This window comes from Chaetodon trifascialis, chromosome 15 (assembly GCF_039877785.1).
Source record: "Chaetodon trifascialis isolate fChaTrf1 chromosome 15, fChaTrf1.hap1, whole genome shotgun sequence".
In the NCBI taxonomy this organism is placed as follows: domain Eukaryota; kingdom Metazoa; phylum Chordata; class Actinopteri; order Chaetodontiformes; family Chaetodontidae; genus Chaetodon; species Chaetodon trifascialis.
The window spans coordinates 8325960-8348992 of NC_092070.1; the positions used below are offsets into that span (position 1 = coordinate 8325960).

The window sequence follows — 23033 nt, forward strand, 5'->3', positions numbered from 1 at the left end:
CATGTCTCCCTCATGCTGCTGTTGTGTCACCTCCGGGGGAGGCTGGAGTGGAAAAGCTTCATTCAGCAGCCGACGCTGCAGGTAGAAAATAGTAAAGCTCTGTATACTGATGATGACAGAGAGGTATAACACCAGGTGAGGTACAGGCAGGTTTTATTTACATTACTAGAATAGTGTCTGATTAGAAATGTTCAAAGGAAACGTATTTAAGGAACCATCTGTTGAGGGTACAGATTTTTGACGTGATCTGCGCACTGGAAAAATAAGCAGGTTTGTTTTCCTGCTTGAGTCCTGAAAGTAAAGTAATTACAGGCAATTAATACAAAAGAGGGTCTGGAGTGTAAGTGACAGTATTGTAGTTGGATTTGTTTTCAACACAGTGTAAAATGAAAATCCTAAATATGATTGTGGTAGTCACATTTTTGCCTTGCCAATCTTAAATAACATATGAGAAGAGAAAGTGCCGTGGTTAGAGCTCTGGCTGGGGCTGCTCGATTATTGCAAGAAGCACAATGACAATCATTTTGGTTAATATTGAGATAATGATTGCCCAGATGTTGGAAACGTCATGGATTTACTGAACTTTCAGATTAATTTTATCCAACGGTGGATTTCCTTGAACTTTAAATGTAATTCAAATGAAAAACAAATAAAAGCATGTTTTTAGTACTAATATAATAAATATAAAGACTTTTTATTTTTGTGCATTCCCTGTCCAGCTGAGTGACCAGCCCAGTGTGAACGGCTTCCTGCCCACCGTCAACTTCTTGGGGAGTCTAGTGGAAGCCATCCCCGACGTGGCCTGTAGTCTGGTGACTCAGTATGGTGAGACTGCAACAGACACACGGTCACAGTTATAATAGGCACAGGTGCACAAAGGGAAACAACAGTGTAGTTTAATGTGTTTTTTCATTCTTGTATGGTCATTACTAGCATTCACAGTTCATATAAATAAGTTTTCACCAAAAGCTGTTGTTTGCTGCTGATAAATAGCTGTTTACCAGTCTGCCCAGTTCTTAATACTTGACAAAAATTGTCCTTGAACTGTCCTATCGTGAGATGTCAAGTCAATTTTATTTATATAGTCCAAAATCAAATGTCACAAATTTGTCTCTTGGGCCTGAGGCTGGATCCTTTGTTAGGTTGCTGCTGTGTAACAGACAGAGCAGCAACAGATACAACAGATGTAACAGATGCATAGAGAAAACTTTGACTCTGTCTGGTTTCTGTCACTTTTAAAAATACAAGCGAGGCAGGATTAGGTCAGATCTCACATGGCGATCTTCATGGTGCCATCCAACAAAAAAACTGGACAGAAAAATAAAGCCACTCAGGGACAAATCCTCCCCAGAAGCTGAGATTCAGGAGTATATTGGAAATGTTACAGTTCACCTTGAATGGAAGAGAAGGATATGAAAGAATATTTAATTTTTCAGGGATGTCCACAATTCAATCACAGCAGCCAATTTTGACCTTTTCAAATACATCCCTAATGCATGCAAATGGTTGCACTGTGACCAATTCTGAAATAGCCTTCTCCATGCTGAACCCTACTCCACTCCTGCTTCTGAGAAAAGTCCCAAAACTGTATTTTCCATATCCTTTCCCCTGAACTTTCTCAATTTAATCTCTCTAGCTGTTGTGACCCTTTCAATTACTCTCCAGCTGCACTGAAATAACCGTGCTGTGTCCGTGCTTAAAATTCTGTCTGCATAGTCAATCCCATGCCGGCTCTTGCTGAAAAATACAAAAGTTACAAATACATCCAACCTTTCCCCTGGAATTTCCCATATATGGATATATTTATATATACAGCATATCGTAATTCAGCGATGTAGTGAGGCAGAACGATAATACCCCCAACACCCCTCCCACACACAACTGTGGCGATTTAATCTGGGCTACAACCACCTGTATGATGCCTGTGTGCTCACTGAACCCTTACGCTCAGTTTAATGGGAGCTGTTAATCAACTTCGTGCGTGTGTTGTCGAGTGTTTGTCTCGTGCCTGAGCGGCCGCCCTCGCCGGTGAGAGTGAATGTGAGCCTTATGCCAAATAAGCAGGCGTCATAGTTATTTTGCTATGCTCCGTGTGTCCGCCTCCCATGTATTTTCATGAGTTTTACAAGCTCTCCTGAGCAGCCGCAGGTAGTAGTGGGTTGTTGCGATGCTGATGCAAGATGCGGGCTGCCAGTATTGACTGTGTGTGCCTGTCTGTGGCCTGTCACTCAACGAGTCTCCGTGGGGCTGTTTGGACTAACGACAGCAGCACGGCAATGACAACACGAGCCCAGAGCACCCGACACGTTTTGCTCCCTCTCTGACTCTGCCTGTCTGTTTCACTGATTGACCCCTCTGTTTTTCTCACCCCTTCACTTTTCTCTGTCTTTTATTCTCTCTCTCTCTCTCTCTCTCTCTCTCTCTCTCTCTCTCTCTCTCTCTCTCTCTCTCTCTCTCTCGTCTCCCCTCCCTCTCTCATTTCTGCATTGCTGGTGTCCCATACCCTCAGGTCCTAACTGAGGAGTGGATACAGACAAAATGAGGGAGCAGGGAGGGAAGATGAAGCATTAATGAGATATGGAAAGAGGAGGGCAGACAAAGATAACAAGTAAGATAAGGGAAGGAAAAGACAATGATTCAGATCATCACAGCCCTAAAATCCAACAGTTAAGTGATTAAAAGACAGTTTCTCTACACTTTAATTCACCATGTTGGATGACCAGTCTGCCCCCTAAGCTTTGTTTCTATGCAGAAATTTGAGAGGACGACACTGTACATAATAAAATAAGAACCTACTAAGGATGTTTTTGGCTGGGGGGATTTTATTTGGGTGAGCCAAACAAAAACATTGTATATGTGCGAAACGCTGGAAGCTGGAGGTGTAAAAAGCCAGAGAGCAAGCCAGCCGTAGTAAACAAAGCAAGCAGAAGTTAGCTTTTGGTTTTCTGCCTCAAAGAAGGCGAAAGAAAAATGTTTAACCTTTTTGTTTCAGTTCTCTGAGCTTCTTCCTCTGTGTTTGTATGCACGGGTCACAGAATGTGTTGTTAAACACTGCTAAGGCTTTTATTCCCCCCATCCTTTCACCGCTCTTATTCTGTCTTTCTTCCATTCCCATCCTCTGTGGAGGTCTTATCTCCCTCCTCCCCGTCTCCCTTCTTCGCTCTCTCCTCTCTTTATGCCTGGCTCTCATCTTGGCTGCCTCATATATTTTGGTTTAATCAAACATGTCTGGGAGCCTCTCCTGGCACACATGGGTTTTGATCTGCTTCACAGAGCAGCTGGGCTTGGACTTGGATCTCCCTCTTTGTCATCTCTTTCTCTCTCTCTCTCTTCGCGCCTCTCTGTTCCTCTGCCTCCCTCCACCTCCAGTGCTGCCCTGCACTTAAACACCGTTTATTCCTCTCTTCTCAAAGTCGACCTTTTATACTTGCTTCTCTTTCCTCTCTCTAGCCACCTCTGTCTCTTTGTCTGTGCCTCAGCCTCCATCACGTGTATTCTTCATAGTGTTTGCACTCTAATAATTTGATTATATTAATGCAGTAGTTTGGTTATTGTAGCTGTCGTTAATTAATTTCCCCACATTGTGCCAGCACATTCATCCTTGTATAAAGCTGTTGACCTCATCTGTGTTTTGTGGATGTGGCCATGAGCAAAAAGTTAGCATTTGCTTGCTGAGCTATGGCAGGTGGTGTATGGGGATCAGCCTACAGTCTACACTGTGCCCAATCGATTCTTTCAGTACACATCCACATTTTTTTGCTACTCCTGCTTTCATTCGTACCATTTTTGAGATACAAAATTAGTTACAAAACATGATGAAGAAGCTTCTATGTTAAGAATATAGCCAGAGTCCGCCCGTTTCTCTCTCAGGCCAGCACGGAGGTGCTGATGTATGCTTTTATCTCTTGTCGCTTAGATTATTGTAATGCCCTGCTCTCTGGTCTTCCCAAAAAGGGTACCTCAAATCTTCAATTACTACAGAATTCAGCCGCACGAGTGCTGATGAGGACCAGAGAGCAGGAGCACATTACACCAATTTTAAAATCGCTGCATTGGCTCCCCGTGCGTTTCAGGATAGATTTTAAGGTTCTTTTATTAGTTTTCAAATGTCTTAATGGTCTCGGGCCTTCTTATTTATCTGACCTTTTACCATATCAACCCTCGCAGACCCTGAGGTCCTCTGGCTCCGGCCTCTTAACCATACCAAAAGTAAGAACTAAAACACACGGGGAGGCGGCTTTTAGTCATTATGGCCACCGACTGTGGAACAGCCTGCCTCAGGGCCGCAGAGACTGTTGATGTTTTTAAAAAGAGGCTCAAGACTCACTTTTTTAATCAGGCTTTCAATTGATAGGTTTGATTTATCTCATTCCTTTAATCAGGCTTCTTATCTTATCATATTTTAGTTGTTTGTTTTAACGACATGTTTATTTACTATTTATTTCATTTAGTCATTTTATTTATAGTTTATCTATAGTTTTCATTTATAGTTTATTTACTATTTATTTCATTTAGTCATTTTATTTATAGTTTATCTATAGTTTTCATTTATAGTTTATTTACTTATTTTATTTACTCATCTTATTTCATTCAATGTTCATGTTTTATATGTTACATTATTTTACCCTATTTTATTTATTTATTTTATTTTTATTTACTTTACTTATTATCTTATGAACTTTTCTTCTTTTAAATGTTTATTTTTTTAATTCCAGTGTTTCCTCAGCAGGTCCTCCACACTGAGAGATGTGTCTGATCTGTTGCAGGGGGTGCTGTCCTCGGGCCCTCTTGGCCCGGCTGGTCGGGCGACTCCCTACCTTGGTGTGGGGTCCACCGGTCTGTCGGACTCGGGTGGGCCCGGGTGCGGGTGCCCCCTGTGCTCACAGTCCCTGATGTCTCTCAGTATGGATGACCCCAAAGGTGGCATTCTCCTCAATCATTAGTGCCCTGCCATGTCTCGTTACCCCTGCTATTGTCTGCAGTAAGAATGTGTGTGTGTGTGTGTGTGTGTGTGTGTGTGTGTGTGTGTGTGTGTGTGTGTGTGTGTGTGTGTGTGTGTGTGTGTGTGTGTGTATATGCATGTAGTTGAGGGTGGGTGTTTGTACATACAGAGGGTGGGAGGGATGGGTTTTTATTGTTGCTTTATTTTGATTTATATTGTTTTTTAACTCCTGTGAAGCACTTTGTGTTGCATTTTATTATGTATGAAAAGTGCTGTATAAATAAAGTTTGATTTGATTTGATTTGATTTGATTTGATTTGATGATTCTGCAAGTCACAAAGTGTGCATTCTGCCTCTCTCTCCCCCTCTGTGTTTGTGACTTTCAATCTGTATATGGCTCTCTCTGTCTTATCTGGTGTTCTTCATCTTCATTGCAACTTTCCCTCTAGCATTATGTCAGTCTGTAAAATATTGATTTACTGTAGTTGTACCAACCCAGTTACATGATCGTGTAGTGTATCTATTCTTTTATTCTGTCTACATATTTGTTTCACTGTTACATCACCTGTCTCCCACCTCTATCCGCCAGTGCCTTTGCTGGAGCACCTGTGCTCGGCACTGCTTTGCCCAGATGAAGCGCTGAAGGCTTCAGTCCTGTATGTGTGGCTCAAACTGTTCGGGACAGCCGGGGGCTCTGCAGCACAGTCCTTGCCCATTGCCGTCAGGGACAGAGTGTGTATCCTGCTGCTGCAGACCTTGGCCAGTGCCACTTCCACCCCTCTCATCAAAAACTGCGTTGGTGAGGAAAAAACATCTGTTGTATATTTTATTGATTTTTCAAGATTTCATTTTTAATAGGTTATATGAAAACATTAATTTGAGTTAAAAAAAAAAAAAAAACACCATCATGACTTTAATGAGTAAAAGATGGATTCAGACATCTACAGAAAAGTAGGTTGAGGTTGATCAAGATAAAGCATGTTGACAAAATAAATCAAAATGTTTTTAGATTTTTTTTACATTTATATTTACAACAGATAAATATTAATAATATTCAGTCATTCCAGGAGTTTAAGACACTTGCAATCAGATGTCTGGAGCACAGCCAAGACATATTCTAGATTGAAATATTCTTCAAACTCAAAGTTTTAATGACGACGGAGAGCACATTTTTGACTTTTGAGCCTGTTTTTCTACTTTGTAGAAACATACTTGTTTCTGAAATGATGCAAAAATTGTTGGCCTCATTATTAAGCTCGACACAGACTAAGTGAGGTTGAGTGGCCACCACGACAACTTATTGAGATCAGTAGAGTATGCGTGAAAAATACTATGCGTGTGTCGAGATAAAGGCAGGATGTTGCTGAAAATGGATTAAAATTTTAACTTGGTGACAGTCAGAGGGAAAGGCTGTTACAAATTGGTCATAGACTCACTCCCAACTACCTGGGAGAGAATAACGATGATGACTATGACAGAGGAGTAAAGACTTTATAGGCTGGGTGACAATCAAGTTTATTCATGTCAGTTTTTATGCAGAAATAGTCATCAGATGAAGTCTCCACTCAGTGTGGGGATATTGATAATGAAACTGAGCCGTTTGTTTTTAGAAAAGCTGGCAGGTCATAAAATCCAGAACCTCAGTGGAAGTCTCAAAGATTTTAGTCCTGGTTGATTTGCTGACACCTGTGGTTACTAGTGATAACAGCAAATGCAATTTAATGCCACAGGTCACATAATTCTGGGGGCAGCAACACGTCTATTGTCTTATTAATAAAGAAGTTTTATAATTGTCCCTTTTCACATAAGCACGAGTCTGCAGACAGCAGGGCACAGTGAAAATGTTTGTCTTTTATACTGCATTTTTACATTTGCATATTTCAGTGCTTTCATCAGTGGGCCAAAGGCTCAGTCACCATTGTGCTACGTCGTTCCCTCATAGATAGTGACTTAACAGATGTTTATGTAAATCAAAAGCTCCGAGATTATAACTTTAAGAGGGAGGCTAGATGGAGAAAGAGGAAGGATTACATCAAGATGAAAGAGCGTTGCTGTCTTGTAGGAGTTTTGAGTTATAATGCTAATAAGCTTTGGTGATAAGCAGAATGTGTGCAGAGGAGTTACTGAAAAGGAAACAGTCATTATCATTTAGAAATTTGAAGTTGTTTTATTGCTGTCTTATCTTGGGAGAGAGGTGGGATGCACTGTGGGCTTGAAATTGGAGTGCAGGGTTTTTTTCCTCCAGTTTTTAGAGTAGCTGCTCTTTTGCTGGTGTTATTTGTGGAATTCTGAAGTGATTTAATCTTAATAAGGTACCCTCACCAGCCCGAGTGAGAACAGCACGATGGAGGAATTAAACTGGATTATAATTTTTTCAGCACTGCCCGAGGAATTTCCATGAAAAGAAAATGTACTTTCTCTAATGTTTAAAAATGATTTCCTGCGTTTTAGTGCTTTGTCTCTGGATGCCTGCAAAGGAAAAGAAAATCCATGCAGCTGAGCGGCATTTAATCACCAATTACATAACTGTTTATTGCATTGTGTGTTTGAGTTCTCATTTGCGTGCAGTGCATATTTGTCCTCCTATATTATCCTTTTGTGAAGCAGTTCTCTGTTCTGTGTATGGCAGCATGACACTTTATTGGACTTTGGACTTGTTTGTTGATGTTTATTCCATATGTTTAATGTATCTGCTTGTTTCTTCCACTTTTGTCTCCCACACGAGGGTTGTGTCCATATCATTAGCACTTAACCTGACCTGCCCTTTGTAAACCATGTTAAAGGAACGGCTACAGTCTGCGAGTCAGTATTATCATATTTTATTCATGCTGTGCTTTGGCAAGTTGCATTCTGCATTTTTATGATCATGATTCACACAGATTGTGAAGAATCTCCACGCCACAATCACTGCAGATGTATCTAACCTCATGTCTTGTTTAAAACTCTCTTATTAACATGTTAGGATTTGTCGAAGTGTGTTGAGCTTTGTCATCAGTGTCTGCTTTCACCTCCTGTCTTTCATGTGTCAGGCCTGCTGTGGCTGCTGGTGCAGCTGGGAGAGGCAGTGTCAGTTCTGATGAACAACCCCAGCAATCAGGTCATGTGCAGTGAGAACCAGAGCAGCCACACCAACAACAGCCCGATGCTCAGCCAAAACCAAGAGCAACAGTCCCCTGACCATTGCCCTCTGCCTCTCATACTGAAAAAGGTCTCTGTCCAAACATCCTGCTCCCAACCCCCAAGACCCGCATTCTGACGCTGACGATAATCATAACAAGAAGTTCTAATCCTGGATTAATGTGCCTTTGAATAGGGATTCAGGGAGGGCTTACCCTGGACAAATATTTGTGCTACATGTCTGGGAAATCAATGCGTAGATTACATCTAGTTAGATTTTCTCAGTTATGACTCACATTTCTGCACAGCTCATGACGTTGATAGTTTTTCGTGTAGATAAACTCTGACCCCTCTTTAAATAATCACTTATGTAAATTAGTTCCCAAAACATAACTGTTGTGTTGAATGTGGGATCCAGAGAGCATCATACAGACTCTATTTACTCACATTCACACTCAGTGTAACATGGCAGTATAAAACAGTAGAATTAGACAGCAGCTTAGTCCCTGACATAATTAAATTTTCTTACATTTTCCAAACTGTGGAGTATTAAGTGGTTGTTACTGGTGCTAAATGACATTTTATTCATCGCAATAAGTTGTAGGTTTTAAAGAAATTGGAACTAATTCCAATATCACCTCAGATGTCTCTCTGGCTTCTGTCTACCTAAGTTCTTATTTATAGATCACATTAAACCTCGCTTATGAAGACAAAACTCATTTGTTATTTGCAACCCTTACTCCAATAAAAGCTGGAAGGCTGTGTATAACCTGAACAAAACACAACGTGACAGTTTTTGACATTGCAAGCAGCACAAAGACAATAAATTAATGTGTCACCTCATCAGCTTCATTGACTTTTCTAAATATATGCTTATTTGTTCTGAATTTGATGTAGCAGCACGTTTCAAGCACGTTGGAACAGGAGTAACAAAAGTCGGGGAAAGTTGTGAAATGTTCATGTTTTGCCTCACTCACTTGCTCTTTTTATGTGTTTTGGGTTTTTGATGTGAGAGTGAAACTATAATGACCAGTTTACTGAATCAAATTAACAAAAACCAACTCATTTGCATGTACAAATTATGTGCAGGCCTATGGTGCCGATATTTGACATGCTTTGACGCATTCATAAACTAACTGCAGCATAGACAGCGTCCTGAAGATGAGAGCCAGACAGCTGGCAAAATACGTGCTTCATCTCTTAAGTCATTAGCAGCCTGGCAGTGTTGAAGAGGCTATACTTTACGTATGTCAAACAATCTTTGAACACTGTGGAAGCCCTGGACACTGTTTGAGGACCTTGATTGGTGTATTCTAATTAAGCCCATAAAATATGCTTTCCAGTTGCTGCTGAGTGGAGATGAGATGTTGCAGACGGCCAGTGTCAAGTGCATTGCAGCCATCCTGGTTCATTCTCCCAGTCGGTGCAGCGCTCCCTTCATCCAGGCTGACATACCCGGTGATACGCACACACAAACACAGTGGTTGGGATATGCTAGCTATACAAGCTGTTAGCGGCTTTGATCTACAGATTTCCTCTGCCTTGTTCTACATTCCCTTTTGACTGCCTTTTTTTGTCTACATTTTTTTTCATATCTGTCTCCTCATCACTCTGGGGATTCTGTGTTTCTCTCTTGTCCTTGAATTTCACATCTTGGGGCTTTTAAAAGAGAATATCACCATGTTTTTTTGCCCAGTGTCATGCTGAATTTGCATGCAAACATTACACCCTGTTCTGGATGTGGTATGATGATGCTACAGAAGAGTTTTTGTGCTCTTTTTTTGTGCTCTCTTTTGTGCTCTATCATTATTGTTTCGTAACATTATTACTTTAGCTCCTCACATAAGTTCTCTTTTTCTCTCCATCTCTCGCTGTGCTTACAGAGTTTATGTTTGACCGTCTGTCGAGTAGCAGAAATGAGGTGCTGCTGTGGTCTGTCTACAGCTCTTTGGTGTTACTGACAGAGGACCCCCTCTTCTTCTCCCAGTGTCACTCTGTCTATGGTGAGAGTGCTCAGAAAGACCACAAACCCCCCTGAGTCCACCCGTGTCATCCTTGTTTGTGTGTGTTGGATCTGTTTATGATGTCACTGTAGGGGTTTGGGTTTCATGGTTTGTTGGTTCACTTCTGAAAATAATTGTTGATGGTCATGTGACAGTGTATACACTAAAGTTTGCGTTGTGTAATGTGTCTGACAGTGACAGGACATTTTAATAAACCTCATTGCAGGTTGAGTTTTTATGCACTTGCATCTCCTCCTGCTGCTCGATGCTCTTGTATTGTAAGAATATTAACTAAATGGCTACAGAGCTCAGTGGTACTCACATATTGGCAAAAATATCCATATTTTGCATCACTAATGAATGGCAATGAATATTGTTTTGGCGCACAGATGCATGCGTGTATCTTTGTATGCCTCTGGTGTGTGCCATTTTAGGTTATTTATTTGAGGTTTCACAGTTTTTGGCTTGTTTTTTTGTTTTTTTGTTTTTCATTCTGCAGCACTTCTCACAACTCCACTCCTGGGAAATCGTTTGAAAACACTTGCAGTACAGCTGTAATTTACCGCTACACATGATATCTGGTGTAACCACTCCTTGTGCTATTAAGTTCTTGCTGTAGTTCGCTACAAACATGCGATCAATACAGCCGATTCTGTGTAGCAGTAAATTAAAAAGATGTACCGCTGCCACTGTTTGACATGCACGATTGTGTGTATTGGTTTGCGCGCGCGCTGTGTGCGTGTTTTATGTTTACGAGCACGTCACTCATTTTAATGTACGAGCAATGAGCTAGATTAGGCAAATGTGTTTGTGTGATTGGTCATGTGCAAAGTAGAGACGTGTTTTTCTCTGACACAATGAGCATGTGTGTTTGTGTGTGTTAGGTATTGAGTCCCTGGTGCGCAGCCTGAAGGAAGCTCTGCAGCTGACCAACCTGGAAGTGCCAAAACAAGGTCTGCTGCTCCTTACTGAGATACTGGAAAGGTGAGACTGCTCTGCTTTTTTGAGCTCCTGCACAGAGCATCTTTGCACACTGACTAATGAAGTGATGCTCAACGTGGGTATTTTTAATAACAGGGTTTTTCCTCCTTCCTCGTGGGAGTGTTGGATTATGTAGCAGTGACCTCTGTAGCACATTCTGACACCTCTGTTCCTCAATATAAGCAGGAGAGTAACTGTACATTTATGTGCAAACACATAAAAAGTCCTGTTTGCAAGGTTAGCACCAGCACTTTTTGGCCACGTCTGCCATTGTCCACAATCACCTCATTTAAACAAAGCACACACTATGATCAGGGGCGGACTGGGACAAAAAATCGGCCCTGGCATTTTGGACCATACCGACCCACCACATTTGATAACGCGCACCTTTTCAGTCTTTTCTGTCTCTTGAATGTGTCTACCAACTGTGCAACTCTTTAAAGCCACGTACCTTAAGCCATGCAATGAGTTAGCAGGAATCAGTGAGAGTGGACACATTAAATACTTCCAAAAAGTGTAATTTATTAACACTAGAAAAAAAGTACACTCCACCACTCCATCACAGTAATGGATCTTTAAGCAGAATTCATTGTATTGGGTGTACCTATGTGTTTCAGGGAGGAAGAAAAGAGAAAGAGAAAGAATACAGATGAGAAATGATGGATCAGATGCTAACTCTTCCAAGAGTAGTACTCAATAAATTGTGAACTAACCCAGTCCAAAAGGATGAATGTAGCTGAACTCCTGAATGAACTTTGAACTCTGTGTATGTATGTTTGAGAGAGAAAGAGAGAGAGATTTAATTATTGGTCAGTCTTCGCGATAAAAACAGCAGTGTAGAAACTGAAAACTTAAGAGGGATGACACATGAATGAGGGGGAGGGAAAGAGAAATAATAGACATGGTTGATTGATCTGATTATCACTGTTTTCCAGACAGTGCTGAATGAAGAAGGCCAGTGAACTTGGGCAAATCCTTAAAAAAAGAAGACATCATCCTGTATGTGTGTGACAGATAGAAAGAGAATGAGAGGATCATCTGTGTCTTTTCCATTACATTAACTGTGAACTTACCAAGGAAAAGAGATGCAAGTGAAGTCATCCCCTGAAGGACTAGTTGTGTCGAGGGCCGGTCAGTGGTTATGAACAAGCTCTTGCGCTGACTTTTTTTTTTTTTTCTCCGAAAGCATTATGCCGGCTAAACCAAAGCGAAAGGGGTTGGTTTTAACGATGTGATGGGGCCGCTGATCGACTGTCTGGTATTATGGGCTGGTCAGACCAATATTTAAAATAAATAAAAAGGGGCTGACTATCGGCCCAAATAGCACGTCGGCCCACCGGGAAAATGCCCGCTCTGCCAGATGGTCAGTCCGTCCCTGACTATGACTATAAAACTACACTACACCTCAGCTTCTCCATACTTCAAACACAGCGCTGTCACATCACAGGAGGGTCGACACAGCTGCAGCAAATAAACATGATTGTGGTTTGATTAAGGTGTCCCAGTTAGCTGCAGCTGTCTTCCATGCTGACATTTTTGTCAAAAGGTCCCTGTTGGATTACTTGCACATGCAATTATTGTTACACATACGCATGTTAACGGGTCAGTTGAGCAAAAAACAAAACACGGTGGAGAGTTTATTTATTGATGTTTTGAGATATTTGCTGCTGAGACTGCTGTCACGCTGATAAATGACACAGAGGAGACGTGTTTCTCAGCAGTCTTCTGAGAGACAGTGTCCTGGTTACTCTGGATAATCCACAGACCTCACAGTAAATCGCTTTCATGAGAAAACATTGAAGTTTATTTGTGTATCACAACTTTACACAATAGCCCACTGAATTCTAAAGAAAGATGCGTTGCTAATTGGACTTTGTTGACCCAGTGACTTTATCATTACCTGAAATCGATTGTTACGTTACCATTTTTGAAAATGACAGCATGTACAACTTCAGCTACGTCGACACGGAGAAGCAACCGCCTGTGAAATACAGAGGAACATGGAGAAACAACGAGGAAGTTTAATTATATTTGAATTGACTGTCTGCTGGCTTGAAGAAGAAAATATATCATGAGCCAATAACTGTCATATTTCTGCAAGGTTCACATAATTTTAATGGAATGTTCCACCCGTCACATAGCAATGATACAGGGGATAAGGGATTTCAAATGGCGTGGGAAATTTGTCCTTTACGCTGAGAAGAACAGTAAAAAAGTAGCTCGACCAGAGCTCTTAAAATGCTGAACAAGCTAAAGTGTGTGTGGGTGTGTGTGTGCGTGTGTTTGCATGTGAGAGAGAGAGAGAGAGAGAGAGAGAGAGAGAGAGAGAGAGAGAGAGAGTGTGTGAGTATGAGTCTTCCCCAGTTAGACCAACAATGTGTTTCTTTGCAGTGCATATGAGGACATTTTGGTGTTGGTGTGTGTGCATACAGTGGGGGGGGGGCATGTATTACTCACAATGTGGGGACATTAAAGTAAATCACTGATTTTTAGGGTGAAGACTTGGGTTAAGGTTAGGTTTAGATTAAGGTTTGGATGAAGCAAGCAGTCATTATCTTTAGGAGAAGTATCCAGGAAATTAATGAAGTCTATCTCTAGTAGTCTCCCCAAAAGTGATGGAAACACGACTTTGTGTGTTTGTGTTTACCTTTATGTGCACGCATTTGTTATTTAGGATGTTCTGTGTGACTACTGTTGTGGCAACAGGGAGTCAGTCTACAGCTGTTGTGGCGCTGCGTCACGGCCGAGAGGCACACTCGGGTGATCTTTGTAACGCCAGTATGTCAGCACCATTTGTTTATTAAAAGAGAGAAAAGTGTCCGTGTGTCGGCGAGTGAGACTGAGGGTGACGGGTTCATCATGACTCAGCAACAACAGCCACTGCTGGTACTGGCACAGGCACAGCAAGCCCAAGAAGGATAGATAGATCAGACAAAAGAACTGACTGACAGCTTTTTGACGAGCCTTTATTGACATCCATGTAAGAAACCCGTATCAGCAAAAATTCCTGAAAAGCTTCTCTGTTTCTCTGTGTTTTTGGCATAGTTCTCACTGACTCATCGAGGAGATACACAGCACCGCACCGCAACTGTTGATTGGCTTACAACAGTGATTCCTGTAGAATTGATCATAGATGTCTGTCTTCCGTCTAGTTTAGGATCTATTCGTCTAGCTGCTGGACTGCAATTTAACAGTGGCACTTATTATCTGTCAAAGGGTGCACTGTAATTTTTTGGTGTGTGTTTGTGTTTGTGTGTGTGTATGTCCGCACACTTCGCAGGCAGCCCACAAGTGTGCGTCTGTTCCCCAGTGGTCCAGGGTTTGTCGCAGTCTCAGAGGCTTTGGTAGCTGGAGTGTCCTCCTCCTGCCTGCTGGTAGCCACACAGGCCGCCACCGCTGCGTCCGCCCTGCTCAGGTATACACAAACACACATGTTGTAGACACATAAATAAGTTGCATATTGTCAAGGACACTTGTGCAGCCATGTCCTGAGGATTTCTAACATTGTCTTGTGATTGGCAAAGTTACAGTTGTTGAAAGATTCCTTCCCAACAGTCACAGACAGACATTAGTCATGAAGGCATTTATATGCAGTAAATAATCAAAGTCGCACTTGCAGACAGTTACAAGACATACTCGAGTCAGTTATTCATGCAGTCACGTTCATCAAGAAATGAACGCACGTACATATACAGTTCACATGTAGACAATCCGCATGCATGTACGTATGCTCGTACATCCACTCAGTATCACAGGTGCATATAAAACTGCTTTTTCAAGAGCACTTCTAAACTGGTAAACCCAAACTACGAGTTGCACCCATTCTACAGGCTTTCTCTTCCCCACCTGCTTCAAATAGTCACACAGTGTTGTGTTATTTAAAGTCAGGTGTTTCCTGTTTCTAAACTGCTGCCACTCTGAATTCTCCAGACTGAACCATCAGTCCAGACCAGTCCAGTACAGGGAGATAGAGCGATTGATAGAGGCCATCACGAGCAGATTCTCTGAGCTGCACCTACCCTCTGCTGCTCGCCGTCGAGGCTGCGTGAGTTAGTCTTACTTTATGTTTTATCCAAAAATGAAATAAAGTTATGAGATACACAATTGAAGAAGTGGTGGTGAGGAGACCTGTCTGTGCTTTTTGTCTGAGATTTTCTCTCGTGATTCTCCAGAGTGTACTGACATAACCTGTCTCTGATGCTGTCTAGCAACACGTCACCCTCTTCATATGTGATTGACATGTTTGATGAAGGTGAACGGATTCTTTCTCTTTGTGTCTGTTGTTTTTGTCATAACCATCCCTCAGTGCTGCCTTCTGGAAAACTGGAGCGCTGCACCTCTTACAGGGACAGTGATGCGACTGTCTATATGGCTGGTTTGCATGTATTCATGTTTCTCCTTATAAAATAAATGCATTTCACTTTGATCACACTGAGGAACAATACGGAACCAACATTAAAATTTGTCTTGAACTTGAACTTCCACTGAAGAAACACAGAAGGACTTCAGGGTTTTCTCAGTGTCCGTCTTAATGGAGTTTCATTGTTTGATATAAATCTGTTTGGATGACGTGCTTTGATGAGATGGTGATTTTCTTAGGTGCAACAGTATGTGTATTTGTCCCAAACTGTTTGCTAAAGAGCATACGGTTTGACACATGCTGTGACCTAAACTATTGCAAATGTTTGTCTATTTATGTCCACGTACTTGCACACGAAACACAAGTTTTACCCGCAGTGTTTGGCAGTGCACCAGTTGTGTATCAGCTGTAGCAGGCGATTCGGCTTACCGTGGTCAGTCAAGCTCATGTAGTGTTGCTGCTCCACTGTATGGGAGCAGTCCCAGTTAGTTACAGCGAAAATGGACAACGATCAGTGTCGAACTCTGTGCAAACATTGTTCAAGTCAAGACGGGTTTGTCTATGGCAACACTTCAAATGCGTCATTTGTGATGGCGTCACATAGATGTGTCACTTAGTGGAGCGAGACGAAGGCGAATCCTTCTCCCCACAGCGTTCTGGCTGCCCGTCACTGCAGATTCAGACTAAAAAGCAATCACTAACACTTTATGGGTGTTTATCTCTGTGGATATGTGACCACACTGTCTGAAGAACACAGGATTTAAGCATATGGCCCAAGTGCTGCTACAGTGTGCCTTCACATCTGCAGTCAGTCCATCCTGCTGGCAGTGTAAATGAGCACAAGTTGTTCAGGAGTTATCAAAAGTCTAACATTACAGCCATTTGTATAATTTGTTTTTTCTTATTGACAATATCACAGTATCTGAGAGCCTTTACTGTCACAGTAAGAGTTGTGGACAATGAGCCACTGTGGAACTTTTAGTCTGTCTCTGTTGTCCTCCAGGGTAGTCTGAAGAGCAGCCAGGCGTCCAGGTCAGAGGGATTCCTGCTCCAGGCCCTGGCCTGTTTTCAGGCTGCCTGCAGGTCAGTGCAATGTCCAGTCACATGTTCAGGGGGTTGAATGCGATCACTTGGACAAAACTGAATAAATGGACTCACTGATGTACAGACAAAGTGAACAGCCTCAAGTTGTTTTCTCATTGTTTGATGAAATATCCATCTTAACATGTTATGTCTTTGTATGTTTTCGTATGTTTCTGAGTGGGTTTGTACACGCATTCATTGTGTACGTGTGTGTCCAAGGCTGGCTGAGGAGTGTGCATCAGAGCCTCTTCTGAAAGAGAACACGTTCACAGCTCCATCTAAACACAAGCATGCTCTCGACTCACTGGAGTCTCTGTGTCAGTGCCTGCTGCGCTGCTGTGACTCCGACTGGATACCCACCGTCATCGTGAGAGCTGGAGGCACTCACACACACACAGATGCACACATCGGATCCATTATCTGTCTCATCTTAAACTTCTATCTCTCTGTCACACACACCAAACACTTGAGAAAATGATCCTGCAGTTCGTCACGTCTCTTTTCTGAGAAATGGGTCACAGTGATTGCCGTGCTCTGTCTGGCGGTTCCTCTAAATGACTGTATTAATAAGCACAGCCGCACAGCCTCTGTCTTCATTAGTATTGTGTACACATAGACGCATGAGCCTACTGATCAGTACATGCATTAGATATTTCTACAGTTGATTCTATTCAGGCTTGAAATCAATCACGTGAGGATGGTAATTTGTCATATCCTTTGTGTATGTATGTGCGCATGTGTGTATCTCTTCAAAGAGGATGTGTGAGCATGCACCCAACGCTCAGATACTGCAGTACTTCTACTCCATCCTCTCCTCCCAGTTCACCCTCCTTCCGTCTCTCATGCCTGTCTTTGCAAATAAGCTCGGTGAGTTAACACTGGATAACCTCTAATCAACAGCAAGTTCCCCATGACTTCTTTTAATGTCTCTATCATTCTGCCTTTTAGTTTCATAGCAGCACACCGACAGTGTGCCGTTTCTTCCCTTTGCGTTGGCACAGTGTCAGGTTGGGTGTGGCAGTCCTGATATTGGTATCTTATGAATATTCTGCCTAGGTCAGCTTTGACGAGTGCAGCAGCAGACAAATCTCTTCTCAGTCATCTGGAAGGCCTCCAAAGAGGACAGGCTGACAGTGCCAGTGATATTATTGTGTTGGCGTATGAGGGAAATATTATGAATTCGCTGTTGAATAGCTACAACAGAACGGATGTAAAGTCATGAAATACAATATTAGTAAGGGAGAAATGTTAAGGAATCATTTAGGAATGTTATGTTCTTGGGAATATTATACAGGGCTTGAAATGACAAAGTGTTTCATACGTTGCTTTTGATTTTATACAGTCACACATCACCTGCTGCCTTCGTGTAATATTTTTGGCATCATCAATGACAAATGAAAGAATTGAAATTTTGTTTGGGAGGTTGCAGATTGCATGCAGTTTAATACCCCTCGTCTCACCCTCCCCAACATGAAGGTCCCTCTCTATAGCCAGTGTTGAATCATGGGGGTAGAGGAGGACCCACTCCCTCTGTAGATACAAAGAGCTCACTCGAATGTAACAAAAACACAACTATTTTTATTTTCAGGTCATTACACACTAATGTAATTGTAACTCTGAATAGTACATTGCATTTCTGCCAGTAGAACAGATAGTCTTGTTACTGCTCCATACTACCATGAAAGTGGAGGCTTGCGTGTGTGTTCAGCCCACATGGGAATACAAGACATAACCGTACCAACCAACCGACATCTTTCCAAAGAAGCCTGCTCTTTTCACGCTCATTTGCCAGTTAAGTACCTTGCTTACAGTACATTTTATTGAAAGCCGTAAATGTCTGACTAAATGAAATAAGCACAACCAGTTTCACTCTAAAGCTCAGCTCCCAGCCCAAGAAAAATAAACATCATTTCATTTCATTATCACGTAACAGATTGTGTTCTTCTTTGCACCACTGAACACTTCAGTTTCTGCAGTTAGGTAATGTTTTTAAAATAAAATCCATATTGCATGCTGTTTAAAATTGTGCCAGAAACGGCAATGCCAACAGTTGATTCTGCTCTCATCAAAAACAGGGCTAAATGCCTGACTGCTGACTTAAAATTTGACATGAAATTTCATATCACTGTAGGGGGAAAACTAAGCAATCTGTCCAAAGCTGGCAGTCCGCAAGATGAGCCTCAATTATTGACAGGGAACTTGTTGCCTTGGGCATCTATCCGCAGTCAGCTTGCTGGCATTAAAAAGAAACGCAAGCTTTATATTAATGCTGCCAGCGGTTACTAAAGCAGATATGGCCGAGCAGTACTTTGGCTTTGGCCCACAAGAGAGCGAGTTAGTAGCTTTATGAAATTAATACCTCCCTCTAATAAGTAAGGACTGTTCTCACTCTCTGTGCGGCCAAGACATTAAGTATAGCTTTACAATATAGCTTTTCTTCCCCTTAGAATTAAAAGAGGACTGCTGTCCCATTACCACCAATGGAGCCAAGTGATAGGCTGCCCCCCGTGAAGGATCCGGGGGGAGCATAGTGTGAAAACTAATGTGAGATTAAAAATAGGATGGTTTGGGGATCATGACATGAGACTTAATCATGTGGCTGGTGTCTGGCATAATGATGTCAGGTGTCTCTCTCCCTCTGCGTTGTCTCCTCCTTTGTCTCCTTGTTCTCCCTCTTTCTCCTCCTTTCACTAAGTGCTTTTAAACCGCTGAATGTTCCTCCTTTTATTATCATGTTTGTTTCCCTCATCTCTGCGATGTACTGTGTGTCTTGTTTTGAAAGCTGTTATATAAATAGTGTTTTTTATTGCCATCCTTCTCCTCTTCCTCATTTCTTACCATCTCATCCTTCCTTTATTCTGCTCTTCACCTCCCCTTCCCTCCAGCGTCCTCTGGTTTCTACAGGCTGGCTCTGGAGCACAAAGCGCTCCTCTGTGCAGGAAACAGGTACTGTACAGTGTAACCTGAGGACACACACACACACACACACACACACACACACACACACACACACACACACACACACACACACACACACACACACACAGAGACACAGCAATTAACAAACACTGCTGTCTGCAAAGTTTAGCTGTGTGTGTCAGTGTCAGTGTGTGTGTGTGTGTGTGTGTGTGTGTGTGTGTGTGTGTGTGTGTGTGTGTGTGTGTGTGTGTGTGTGTGTGTGTGTTGAGTTCTTATTATGATTCCCACATTGAACAATGAGACAGATAACACGACTGAGGCATCTGTCATATCTGAGTCACTCTAATTTTTCCAGTAAGACAGCCTTCTCAGCAGTCTGTCTGTCTCAGAGCAACAGCTCTGCAGCTTCAAAGTCCACTCTGCGTGTGTGTTTGTTTAGACTTCTCTGCTTCGTATATTTAAGCATATGTACTTTTGTGCATGTGTGCGTATGGTTCGTGCTCTCGTGTGTTACTGTGGTCGCAAATGTGGTTGACTCGGTAGGTGTTAGGCCCCCTGTGCTCTGAGCTGTAATGAAACTGAACCTTGCCGTGTGTGTGTGTCATATTTGAGAGGATGAAGTCAAGGCACATCCTGTCCTGTGTCTCACAGTTCACTGTTGTGGCCATGCACTGTGGAAAGTGCACGCTCTGCTAGTCTTCTTTCTTTATTTCTGCAGTTTTTACCTGCTTTAGTTTTTCCAGTCTCTCCTTTATGCTCATGTTTATTTTCGCTCACTCTCATGTGTATTTCTCTCCCTTACCAATTATTTCAGGAGCCCGGATCTGAATGCATCTGGCTGTGGCTTTCTACAGAAGCTCAGCATGTGTCTGCTCTCCCAGTCAGACCCCGCTTTTGCCGCCTTTCAGCACGGTATGCAAATACGCGTACAAACACGCACACACACAGAGCTACATGCAGCACCAGCAGAGCCCTGTTGTTCCTGTCAGTTTCCAAGCAATGATGACATGCTGCCATTTATCTGAGATGGCTGAGGTGTTGAACACCACTGTTGCTGCTGTTCAACACTTGAGCTGTTTGTTTTGTGTAAAGAAGGTCACATCAGCTGTTCCAATTACTGAATACATACCTGTGGAGACTCTTTGTCATTGATATTTCATATTTTGGCCCCGAGATTTAATGTTGTGAACTGAAATACGTCTAGCTGGATTTATTAGGTTTGTTTTTCTAAAAGCGCCAGCATAACCTGACAAAATATTGTATTATAAATACACATTCAGTCTCTCCTTATTGCATCTCTCTCTCTCTCTCTTCTTAGTTAAACTAAATGATCCTCCCTGTCCCTGTTCTCTTAAGTTCCCCTTGTCCAGACAGGAGGGTCTCCAAACCAGCTCAGTTGACACATCAAGGCACTAAACTATAGCTCCACCGCACAGCATTGTGCAGAATGAAAGTCTGGACTGAGATGTGTGCACTGTTGGATGTGTGAAATGGCCTTGAATTGAACGCTGAACAGTGTTTGCTTGCTGATTCTAGTGTGAAAGAGCTGATACCAAGTCTCTTAAATGTCAGTGCGTATTGTGACAGCGTGGATAACCCTTCCAATTAAAGGGCCATTGTGATTGTGTGAGACTGAAGTAAATGTGACTAAAGAAAAGTTAAAACAAAAAAATAAATAAACATTTTGTTGGAAACTGCAGTTGTTCCCAGGAGACGCGATGTGAGTAAAATACTTCTTTGAGGTGATGAGATGTAAGAGTGTGTAGGTGTGCGTGTTTGGATGCACGCTGTGTGTGTGTGTTTGTGGCTGTGAATAATGAGTTCTTTGGAGCCAGACTACTGTTTGTTCCCTTTTCTGTCTGTCAACATCTTCCTCCCTTTCATCACCCTCATCTGTTTCAGTTTCATTTTCATCTTTCTTGAATTTTACTCCTCCATTTTATGTTGGATGTCTTTCTTCTTCATAAAGTTATTCACAGCGTGTGAAGTTATATTTTTTATCTCTATTTTAAACATTGTTTACCAGAACATATATTTGCTGTTATTCCCCCGCCATCTTGTTCTGTCAGCGTTTTGTTGATGACTCCCTGATACAGTATCAACATATATCATTTGTGCTTTTGTGGAGCTGTCTGATAATTCGGTAACAGCTGTGTGGATAAGAAAACTACTCTGTCCTCTGATTATTTTCTGTTGATCAAACCTGAGCAGGAGGCGACGTGTCACTGCAGCCTGCTTTGTAGGTTTGTTCTCTTTCTCCCATCTGTTGTTTTCCCTCTCATCGTCCTCGTCTGTCTGTCCTTCGTTGCGCTCCTGTCTGTCCCAGTCCTCCCTTTGAGACCTTGTGAAAGATCCTTCTATTCTTCCTCTCCAGCAGTTCCCTGGAGGTGAGGGCTGTGCTGGTGCCTGGTGTCCCTCTCCTCATTTTCCAAACAATACCTTTTATTCCTTACTCCTTCTCCACAGCGGCTCCCTCTGGACCGCACTCCTCTCTGTCCCAAGCCTTCTACAAGTTGCCCCCCCCCCTTCTGGTTCCTGTTTATATTTATCTCTCCTCCTCTCTGTATTTCACTTTGTTTTCCTCTCTGGCTGATTGGTGGTCTCTGTCCCTACAGACCCTGCCACTGCTTTATAGCCTCTGTATAGTCATGCATCAGTGACCCCTATCCCTGTCTGCCATCTCCCTGTGCCTTCATGTTTTTTTCTTGGCTCTACCCCCACTTATTGTGACTCCCTCACGCACTGAACACAGTGTAGTTTCCTTCCTCGCTCCTCGATTAAAGGTGAAAGTAACCTCTTTTTCTCCTGACCTGTGCGAGGCTGCCATGTTTCACCGGCCCTCTTTTCTGTCTCCCCTTCTCTTTCTGTGTCGTTCTCTTTCCATTCTTTATAAGCTGCATCTCATTTTCTTCTCCCTCCCTCGGTCTTCCCTTCCCTCCCCCTCCTCTCTCTCTCTCTCTCTCTCTCTCTCTCTCTCTCTCTCTTTCTCTCTCTCCAGTTCCCTGAAGACAACCCAGATATGGAGACGGTGCAGAAAGTCCTACTCTTTCAGCTGTTTCAGAAACATTTCTGAATTCCCTGCTGTGCTTCACATCTCCCCTCTCCTTTGTCTTTTCTCTCTTTTTTCTCTCTTGCCATTTTATGTCGTATTGTTTATGTCATTTTCTTTTGTTCAATCCTCCAGTCCTTGAAGAGATGGAGTCCCTCCTCAGCACTATAACACACTGTCTGTCCCTCTCTCTCTTTCTCTCCCTTGCAGTCTTTCTGTTCCTTTTCATACACACATCATTCCACACACTTTTTTCATCTTCTTATTCTATAGGAACCTCATTTATGAAAAAAACCCTTTAACTTTGCTCTATTACATAATATGGCTTTTTCAGTGAATGTTATAAAAATTGAATCTAAGCACCCGTGACACCCGTGGCTTGGTTAATGATGGATATTGGCTTTATGTTTGGATCGAACATAGATAGTTGGAACAGTGTGAAATCAGTGTAACCACACTCATTTTCGCCCCCATATGATTTTTCATAAACCTCAGCTTTGGCTTGGCTTAAGTCATAAACAGAAAATTGGCGAGTAATGCTCCTTTGTAAACAAGGCCTCAGGGCCTCTTCTGCTGCAT

At 42.4% G+C, this 23033-nt stretch overlaps 1 protein-coding gene across 1 annotated transcript in view; it reads left to right on the top strand.

Moving 5' to 3' along the window:
- Window positions 1-23033, top strand: part of LOC139343163 (meiosis inhibitor protein 1) — a 52247-nt gene that overhangs the window by 5663 nt on the left and 23551 nt on the right. The window contains exons 6-18 of the mRNA XM_070980649.1: window positions 720-825; window positions 5532-5741; window positions 7972-8150; window positions 9403-9517; window positions 9943-10062; window positions 10947-11046; window positions 14324-14458; window positions 14974-15088; window positions 16407-16486; window positions 16706-16853; window positions 17242-17353; window positions 19372-19432; window positions 20220-20317. Coding sequence (XP_070836750.1) covers window positions 720-825; window positions 5532-5741; window positions 7972-8150; window positions 9403-9517; window positions 9943-10062; window positions 10947-11046; window positions 14324-14458; window positions 14974-15088; window positions 16407-16486; window positions 16706-16853; window positions 17242-17353; window positions 19372-19432; window positions 20220-20317 — 1579 coding nt within the window. The remainder of the gene's footprint in view (window positions 1-719; window positions 826-5531; window positions 5742-7971; window positions 8151-9402; window positions 9518-9942; window positions 10063-10946; window positions 11047-14323; window positions 14459-14973; window positions 15089-16406; window positions 16487-16705; window positions 16854-17241; window positions 17354-19371; window positions 19433-20219; window positions 20318-23033) is intronic.